Below are 10,259 nucleotides of genomic sequence, written 5' to 3'. Positions count from 1 at the left end.
CTCATTGGTGAATTTCTCAGATTCATCATTAGCTATTGAGGATGGGAGAGGACCTTGAAAAGCATTTCTTGATAAATGTAATAACCATAGCCTTGGAAGTATTGTCCCTATGTTTTTTGGAAGCTGCCCACCAAAGTGGTTGTCTGAGACATCCATCCACGAAAGATTCATATTAGGATAGGGTGGCAGCTGGAACTGACCCATGAAAGAGTTACTTTGAAGCTTTACAAATTTTAGTCTTGTATTGTTCTGAAGCAACCTGTCAGGGAACCTTCCTGCCAAGTTATTCTGAGACAGATCAACTGCTAACAAATTGTACTGATGAGAGAGAAATGTGGGAATTCCTTTGTCAAGCTTGTTCAAATTACAGTTAGATAGCACAAGGACCTTTAACTGAAACATAGGTTTCCAACCTGGATTTTCAGTTTCTATTTCAAATTTGCTATTATCACTTATAAACCGAACAAACTCAAGCTTAGCGTGATTAGAAAATGAGCTGAATAAGAATAAACCCTCAAAAAGATTATGACTGAGATCAATGTACTGAAGGGATGTGAGGCTGGTACCAAAGATGAAGGAACATTGCCGGTGAAATTGTTCTGAGAGAGATCTAACAGTCTGAGAGACGACAAATTGTTAAGGCACAGGGGAAGGTTTCCTTCAAAGTTATTTTCACAAAGATCTAACTCCTCAAGTTTCTTCAATTCACATAAGCCTGAAAAGAGAATAAGTTTCAGTATTTCGTCTCCTGATTATGTTTTAGAAAAACAATACACATACGGGCACAACACAATGTAAATCGTATATCTACTTGAGAAGAGTCGTGGCTGTGAATGTCATGAATTTACATACAACTAGCCAATGTTTCATATGATGTGCCTTGCATTCTGAAACATTTTGAAAGAAATTATATTATGTGATATATTTCTCAATTTCAATTATATTACATGTCATTAAATAGATAGGATAATCAAGAATATGAACCAATTGCTCTGGTGAACTGACGGATGTTTAATTAGTTTCACTAATTTTATGGTTATGTTCAAGCAAAAAAAAAAAAAAAAAAAAAAAACAAGGATACAATTATGTATTATTTTCCACTTTTACAAAATAATTTTTTTTTATATTCTGTTTGTGTATAATAAAATTGATTAGATCTTTTGTGGTATTTTGTTGTATTTTGTCTCAATTGTTGATTAAGCAATTCAATTTTAGCAAGAATGTCAAATTTTCAAATCAGTTTTTTATTATTATTATTATTATTATTATTATTATTATTATTATTATTATTATTATATTATAAATCTTATAAAAATCATTTTAAACATTCATTTTACATAAATAATTAGTGTGTCACCTTTAAATAATTAATACATGAAAAAATAAATACATTTACTCTACTTTTATATATATAGTTACCTTTAGTTGGTAGAGAATCATTAAGTTTGTTTTGTGACAAAGATAATGCCTTGAGAGAAGACAGTGCCCCTATAGACTGAGGAACACTTCCAGTTAACTTATTTGAGCTCAAGTCTAAAATCTCCAACCTACTGAAGGTTACTAAATCTAAAATGAGAAAGGTAAAGTCAGATATGATTCCTTTAATTAGCAATTTAGAATTTTAAGAACTCTATTCGTACCTTCAATTGGTAGGGTTCCATTCAGGTAATTAGATTGCAAGATATTATTATTATTATTATTATTATTATTATTTTAAAAATGGTATAAAAAAAGTTTGATTTCGCTGCTAAAATTTATAAAATTACTATTTTTGTTGCTCATGAAACAAGTTAATGAAATTTCACTCCAAAACGAAAAGAAACAAGTTAATGAAATGAAAATGAAATATTGATTCTATTCCTGTTTTGATAAAAGACAAATCAAATGTCAAGAGTATAATAGTAAATTTACTTTATATATTATACTCTATTAAGTACAATTATTAGACCTAACCTGGCTCGATCAGTCGATTGGTTAGACCACTATCTTGGTGAACCGGTACCTAAGTCGGTTCGGTTGTTTAATTGGACTACTTATGCAATTGAATCGATAAACCCCATAAAACCCAACGGTTTTCCTACATTCTGTGTGCAACTCGGATAGATTATTCTGACCAGGTCAGTTTTGCAACAAAATTGCCTTTATAGGTTCATTGCTATACCATTTTCTGAATTTGAAGTATAATAAAAACATAGAATTTTATAATGAGGTTAATGGTAGACTTTTAATAAAGATAGATGTACAATATTTAGCTCAAATAATAATCCAATGGATTAAAGCAATCAGTAAGATAAACAATAAGCATAAAACGCGAATTCAGAGTTGAATGAAAAATTGTAACCAAGTTATAAAAGGAAGTCTCTAAGGTACACATGTTTTTTTCATAAATGTTCTCAATTTTTATTAAAGAGATGACATAATAATAATATTGTTTTAAAAAAATTCAGTTATTTCCTTTGATTTTTCGTTGTACTCTCAAAGAAAAAATAAAAAATTTATTCCACTCATTTCCTTTCTTTTCGAACATTCAATTAAGAAATAAATATTTATTTATTTATATTCTATTTGTTAAAAAAACATGATTAAATAATTAAATTTATCATATCTAAATAGATACTTTTAGAACAATAAGTATTTTACCACCATTCATTCATATATTTTATTCCTGTATCATTTGTCTTTGTGTTCTCTAATGAATGATGGCCACCCTGGCTTCAAGCACTTTCAGTTTCGGAAAGTTTGTCCAAACCATCTCAATAGATACTTTTAGGACAATCGGGATTTTAATACTATTCATTCATATATTTTATTCCTGTATCATTTGTCCTTGTGTTCTCTAATGAATGATTGCCACACTGGCTTCAAGCACTTTCAGATTCGGAAAGTTTGTCCAAGCTGACGAAGCTGAAGCAGCTAGACCTAAGCCAAAATCGTTTCAATAAAGAGATTATAAGGGATCTGGGTGCACTACCAGTCCTTAAATCCCTGGACCTGAATCATAATAGAATGGAAGGTCGACTGCAAAATACAGGTATATGTCCATACATGTAAAATTGTTCTTGCGCTCAAATCGTAATGCTCTGCTTGGCTGGGTTCAAGAGAATATAAAGGTAATAAACAAGTAAAACGTTAGACTGCATGGGGCTTTTGCTAAGTTCCCACGCGTCTCGGAGTCCTGGATGTAAACTAGAATCAAGTAGAAGAGGAAGAAGTTTAAAATTCTTAATTCTTTTTCCATAATATGAGAGTGAAGAAGGATTAGGCTTGGGCAAAGCTATTGGGTCAATATATCTCTAACATTCATGATTCAGAAAAGCCATGTTATTCTTTTGCTTCATTAGTTATAGGCTCGTTGTCCATCTTAATTAAATTCCACATATTTCCCTTGTCTTGCGTTTTCATAAAAATAGAATAAAGCATCACTGACTCTTTCTTTCATGTGAAAAAAACATGTTACTGAATTTTTTGTCTGTCATGTGTTTCACTAATTACGGCGCAGACCTGGCTAATCTACGAAGCTTGGAGGTCTTAATTTTACGTGATAATTTCCTGGACGGTTTTCTGCCTATTCAAGGTAATAAAATTTCTTCAGACTTCATAAGACACTATGCTCTTGGGAATAGAAGGTTGGGCTGTTATCATTAAGTTACATGTTCACAAAATAAATGTAGCATGTTGTGCAATGACACTTCCAGGATTCAAAGATCAAAGATACATTAATAAAGTCAAAAATAAATTAACAAGGACATACAGAAAACTCAAGAATTTTACATTATTGGTATCCATGGTGGACAAGGAGAACTTCACTACAATAATAACGATAATAATAATAATGATAATAATAACTATAATATTATATAATAGTAACATATTACAATAAAGGGACAAAGACTCTCTCAAGAACCTTACATCCAAATCTCCTTCTCTTTCTCTCTCACTCTCTCACACACACACACAAAGGGAGTAAATTTCATATCGGAGATTATTTTAGTTTGGCCAAAGGATTGATATATATTAGTACTAATCAATATTGGTGTATTGTTTAGAATTTACCGTCATATAAATATATAGCTAAATATTATATCTACTACCTAGCGACAACTTTATTTTCTCTCTCTCTCTAAAACTCACTTGATATGTTAAAGCCATCATAAATACCAGTTAATATAGATTTGAAAGTTTGAAATGGTCCTCATTTAGTTAGATTTGAAAGTAAGCTTTGACCACCGCACACCCATGGTGTGATGGTCACTTAACAAGTATGTGCTTGTGAAGTGTGGAGGGCAAAGGTCGGGGTTCAAGTCTCCAGGAGGGAGCTTCACTCACATATACACATATACACATATTTCGTCTCTCTCTTGATATTTCTTTATCGCTAGGATGACTACTTTAAATTAGGCCAATTTCCTTAAAATTTCCATACATTTTTCTACAATTTTTACCCATTCCCATTAGGAATCAATAGGTTCTTAACAGTTGGGTCCTAGATACAATCTAAGAGAAGATTTATATGACCTTGGTCCTAATTACATTTTACAAAATGTAAAATTATATGGATAAATACTAATCTAGAACCCTTAATCTATAGTTAGATGCTAAGTAACAAAGTGAGAAAGGGCTAGACACCCCTTACCTAGTGAAACTGGTCTTTTAGGCTTTGGGGATCAATTGTCACATTATTTATAGGAAAACATGTTATCAATCAATTCTAACTTGAAAGTAAACGTGATATGTGATCTTTCTTGAAATTAAAAAAAAAAAAAAAAGCGTGTGCATGGTTGAAACCGTAATTCCAGTATACTCAGTATATTAATTAAATGATCAAATAGATCACTACATTTTGTGCATTAAATGGCACTGGGTTCGTTTGTAATCCTATGTGATGCACTTCTAGTGCACATGGTGCATCTTATGCAAGTCATATCAACATACACCAACCTCTTTCTCGACAGGGTAAGCCAAGATTTTGCTCATACTTCGTTTTACTTTCCTACTTAAATCAATTTGGAGGTTTCTTGATACAATTAGTTAAACCCTCCTAAAATTTGATTGAATCTTGTTGCACTCTGCAATTGGCTTCACCCTTTGTATTTCCTATGCCATCTTTATTAGTAATCAGTATAATATTCCTTTTATTTTAGCAATCTGCAAATTGTGTTGTTCTTTTGAACCTCTTTTACATTTTTGAACATAATGATATTTAGAGGGATTTTGAGCCAGGGTAGAGCAATCCATATCAACATATGCCAAACAAGAATATTAAGGTGATGCTAGGAAAAATCAAAGAAAAAAGTCATGCTAATTTTTTTTTTTTGAGACAGTTTCAATCTATGACATCTGTTCTTGATAATAGCTCTTTATTATTAGATCCAAACACCAATTGGTTTTTGGTGTAGGCAGAAATTGAACCCTAGATTTATTATTCAACCATTAGAGATTTTACTAGTTGAGCAAACTGAAACTTTTTTTTTTAAAATATATATAAAAGATGAATGATCTTTCTTAATATATATATATATATATGTTTGTTTTTAATACAAGATAAAATTTCTACTCTAGTCTAATCTAAGTGTATATGTGTGTGAAGCTCTTTCTTTGAGATTTGAACCTTGACATTTGCCCCCACACTCCACAATCATTTATACTTGTAGAGAGACCACCGTATTAAGGGTGCGCGGTGGTCTTGCTTAATATAATTAGGTTATGTGTAATTGTAACACTTAACAGAGACCAATTAATGCACTATAAGAATTTTTTTTTTTTTTTTAAATTTGACCAGAATGAGGAAATGAGATAAAGGTATGCCTAATAAAACATTATCTGTAGGACATAACCAAAAATTTGCTAATTGGGGACTCTTCAAAGAGTATATTTTATATAGGATAGAACAACATATGTGACTGATTATTACTTCAGAGAAGTTGAGGATACAGGGTTAAATTGCCTTCTATAGCAACCATCTGTTTTATGTTTTCGGTAATCGTCCTTTATCCTTTGCTCCATAGGTTTGGCAACCTCCGGCAGTTTGGAGATTTTAGATTTGAGTGAGAATACATTCAATGGATTTGTTTCTTCTCAAATAGGGGTACTATCATCTCTCAAGGCTTTATCTTTGGGTAACAATAGTCTTAAAGGCTCTTTACCAAGACAAGGTAAGTACTGTTAAATATTAAAATTTGACAATGACAGTTTGTGACTATTAATTGTAATGATATAATTAATGCTTGCAAAAATTGAAACTAATTAATGAAAGATATTGACAATGATTTAACCAAAAATTTGCTAATTGGGGACTCTTCAAAGAGTATATTTTATATAGGATAGAACAACATATGTGACTGATTATTACTTCAGAGAAGTTGAGGATACAGGGTTAAATTGCCTTCTATAGCAACCATCTGTTTTATGTTTTCGGTAATCGTCCTTTATCCTTTGCTCCATAGGTTTGGCAACCTCCGGCAGTTTGGAGATTTTAGATTTGAGTGAGAATACATTCAATGGATTTGTTTCTTCTCAAATAGGGGTACTATCATCTCTCAAGGCTTTATCTTTGGGTAACAATAGTCTTAAAGGCTCTTTACCAAGACAAGGTAAGTACTGTTAAATATTAAAATTTGACAATGACAGTTTGTGACTATTAATTGTAATGATATAATTAATGCTTGCAAAAATTGAAACTAATTAATGAAAGATATTGACAATGATAATAATAATGGTGTTGGATATTGATTAAATTCCTTTTTCCAGGTTTATGTAAACTGAATAAACTTGTAGAGCTTGATCTTGCACACAATAAGTTTGAAGGGACCCTTCCTCCTTGCCTAAACAATTTGACGTCTCTTCAACTGTTAGACCTCTCTAGAAACAAATTCACTGGAAATATTTCATCGTCTTGGATAGCTAGCCTGACATCCCTTAAGTACATTGATCTTGGTTCTAATAAATTTGATGGGTTGTTTTCATTCAGCTCATTTGCTAATCACTCCATGCTTGAACTAGTTCGATTCACATGTGATGGCAACAAATTCCAGATAAATGAAATTTCAGGTTGGGTGCCTTCGTTTCAGTTACAGTTCCTCATCCTATCAGGGTGCCTAAACAAGCTCTCTAGTGAACTTCCAACATTTCTCCATCACCAGTACAACCTGAAAGTTGCTGATCTCTCTCACAATAAGTTGAAAGGACGGTTCCCTGGTTGGTTGCTTGAAAACAATACAAGGCTAGAATATGTCAATCTGAAGAATAACTCTTTCTTTGGTCAGTTTCATTTGCCACTTCATCTTAATGACAGTCTTTCGTCGGTAGATGTGTCAAAAAATCAACTTGAAGGGCAGCTTCAAGAAGGTATAGGGAAAATCCTATCCAACCTAAAGAATTTAGACTTGTCTAGAAATGCTTTTGAAGGTCATCTCCCCTCCTCAATTGGTAACATGAGTCTCTTGGAGAGGCTGGATTTGTCTGTTAATAACTTCTCAGGCGTGGTACCACAAGAATTGTTTGCAGGTTGCTTGAAATTGATGGCTTTGAAATTATCATATAATAATTTTCAAGGGAATTTAATCTCAACCCAGTTTAACTTAACTAGGTTGATGCTTCTGGAATTCAATGACAATAGGTTCTTTGGAACTTTGTCAATTTTATTATACAAATACACTCTCCTGCAATATTTGGATGCTAGCAACAACTATCTGTCTGGTACGATTCCCCGCTGGATATGCAATGAAACGTATGGATCAACGCTCATCTTGCGGAATAATTTGTTCAGAGGTCATTTGCAATGTGAAGGAAAAACGCCTATTTTTTTGGACCTTTCTCATAATTTTCTGTCAGGATCTTTGCCTTCCTGGTCAGGAGCATCAAGCTTAAAGCATGTACATTTAGAAGGGAACCTCTTTTCAGGATCTATACCAGAAGAATTTTTCAATCTAACAATGGAACCGACTCTCATGACAATGGATATTAGTTATAACAACTTGTCAGGCACCATTCCCCATGCACTAGGAACAGTTTCGAGCTTAAGAATTCTGTTGTTGAAAGGAAACTCCTTAAGTGGCTACATTCCAACTCAGTTGTGTCGATTGAACAAATTAAATTTAATAGATCTTTCCAGTAATTTCTTTTCTGGGTCAATACCTAACTGCTTTCGATACATCACCTTTGGGGGGCGTGGGCTCGATGATTTTAGGTTTGAAGATAGAGGTTTTGCTTTTTTGAAGTGGGATCCATCTTACCCATATGGAAGTCTCTTAGCGAAGAATTTTGAATTTCATATTCAGGAAGCTTTGTGTGAGCAAGATGAAGCAAATTTTGTAACAAAAAACAGGACTAACTCCTACAAAGGTGGCTTTCTTGATTTCATGTCTGGATTGGATTTTTCATGTAACAATCTAACAGGTTTAATCCCAGCAGAATTAGGAATGCTTTCTTCGATCCATGCACTAAATCTATCTTATAATAAGTTGACAGGTTCCATTCCAAAGACATTCTCCAACTTGACTCAAATAGAAAGCTTAGACCTTTCTCACAATAGTTTGAGTGGAGAAATCCCACCCCAGTTAATCGTACTAAATTTTTTGGAGGTCTTCACAGTTGCTTACAATAATTTATCTGGTAGAATTCCAGATGGGAAAGCACAGTTTGGGACATTTGATGCTAACAGTTATATAGGAAATCCATTTCTTTGTGGACCACCATTGAAGAATTGCACCAGCATAGATGATTCACCTTCCACCCCGACACCAGATGCAAGTGATGAGAAATGGTACAAAATTGATCCTCTGGTCTTCTTTGTCAGCTTTTCGGTGTCTTTTATCATATTCTGCCTGGGAGTTATTTCTCTTCTCTATATAAATCCTTATTGGCAACAATGGTGCTTCAATTTGATTGAGGATCGCATTTATTCCTGTTATTATTTTGTGCTAGATACTTTGCGTAAGTTATCTAGTGGTCTGTATAATTAGCTTGATTGGTTTCCAAGACATCTATTTCTGAAAACTCTAATGGTAGAAACCTTTGTATCTATAGGCTATAGCTATGAATAAATGACAATGATTTCAAATATCAAATGAGGGTATTTGGCGAACTACATAATATAATAGGGGTAGTTCTGATGGAAGATGAACCAAAAACAAAACAAAACAAATTCGAACTATTTTACTTTACATCAACTTATCAAGTTTGTTTAGAATCATATCAAAATCAGTTTTTGTTGAAATGCATTTGAAATTTTGTGAAAATATAAATGTGAAACAATAAAAAAAATAAAATAAAAAATCCAAAAGCTTGATTTTGGAGGGAGTAAATAGATACATTTAGTTTCATATTTGTTGAAATTCGAAGAAACCAATTTGATGATGCTGAAAATATCACCAGTGAGCCATACACTACTCGTACACTGGAAACGTCACCTGCACAAAGAAAAGAGAAGACCTAACAGAGAGCACTGATGTGGTGCCGGCCAAATACCCTCTGAAGGTCAAGTTAGAACTTCTTACAATTCTAGGGTGCTAGAGATGGATTAATTATGCGTACCTTGATTTGTGAGGGTATTAAAGTTTTTTTAATAATAGAGGGTTGACCATCTCTTCCTTGGGCTAGAAGTCCTTTCTTTATAGGAAACCTAATGAGCTTATATTACAGAATCCTTTCCTTGTAGGATTCTAACATTAAGCATGAGATACAAGTAATTTCCTTATATACTCATGTGTGATGACCAAGCCAAGGTTTCACTAAGACCGTCAGCTTCAAGATCGTCAACTTGTCTTATTCCCTTCAGCCATAACGACGTCAACTTTTTGATGGTGTTACCCCCTTGGTCAGCTTTTTTTTCTTGAATTTTACTTACTTTATAACAAAAGTTATTATAATATAATAACAATACACACACATGTAAAAAAACCCTCTCTATGATAAAGTTATATTATATTTATATTGTACACACAAATAACCATATGCATCATAATTTACACAAATAACATTATAACAAAAAGTAATGTACACAATCAATATTAGACACACTCACACGCATATAATATAAATTTATAAAAAAGAATTACACTTACAATTAACAAACACGTATTCTTTACTCTTAAAGTCGAAAATACTTGTAATATAGGTGTGCAAGATTTAAGTCAAGCTGTGCAAAAAAATATTTTTAAGAATAAATTAAAGGTATTAAACTAACAAAAAAATATATATATTTTACATATATATATATATATATATTTTGAAGTCAGGGAGTTCATTTGAACCCCCTGATT

General features: G+C 32.6%; 1 protein-coding gene and 1 long non-coding RNA gene across 2 annotated transcripts; both read left to right on the top strand.

The window, feature by feature from the left end:
* Positions 1-2,849: 2,849 nt before the first annotated feature.
* LOC136062245 (uncharacterized) lies at positions 2,850-6,199 on the top strand. The gene is made up of 3 exons (XR_010624047.1): positions 2,850-3,031; positions 3,500-3,574; positions 6,006-6,199. It is a non-coding gene; the product is annotated as an uncharacterized LOC136062245 (long non-coding RNA).
* A 228-nt stretch (positions 6,200-6,427) lies between these two features.
* Positions 6,428-9,065, top strand: LOC111985894 (cuscuta receptor 1). The gene is made up of 2 exons (XM_065761084.1): positions 6,428-6,590; positions 6,748-9,065. The coding sequence occupies exon 2, from the start codon at positions 6,987-6,989 to the stop codon at positions 8,958-8,960; it is 1,974 nt and encodes a 657-aa protein (XP_065617156.1). The 5' UTR covers positions 6,428-6,590; positions 6,748-6,986; the 3' UTR covers positions 8,961-9,065.
* The last annotated feature ends 1,194 nt before the right edge of the window (positions 9,066-10,259 follow it).

This window comes from Quercus suber, unplaced genomic scaffold (assembly GCF_002906115.3).
Source record: "Quercus suber isolate HL8 unplaced genomic scaffold, Cork oak 2.0 scaffold_395, whole genome shotgun sequence".
Lineage (NCBI taxonomy): Eukaryota > Viridiplantae > Streptophyta > Magnoliopsida > Fagales > Fagaceae > Quercus > Quercus suber.
The sequence above is the reverse complement of the archived record's forward strand: the minus strand, read 5'-3'. Positions and strand labels throughout refer to the sequence as shown.

What these genes read in the sequence shown, in the direction of transcription:
- LOC111985894 (XM_065761084.1), top strand. Translation starts at nt 6,987, where the DNA reads ATGCTTGAACTAGTTCGATTCACATGTGATGGCAACAAATTCCAGATA.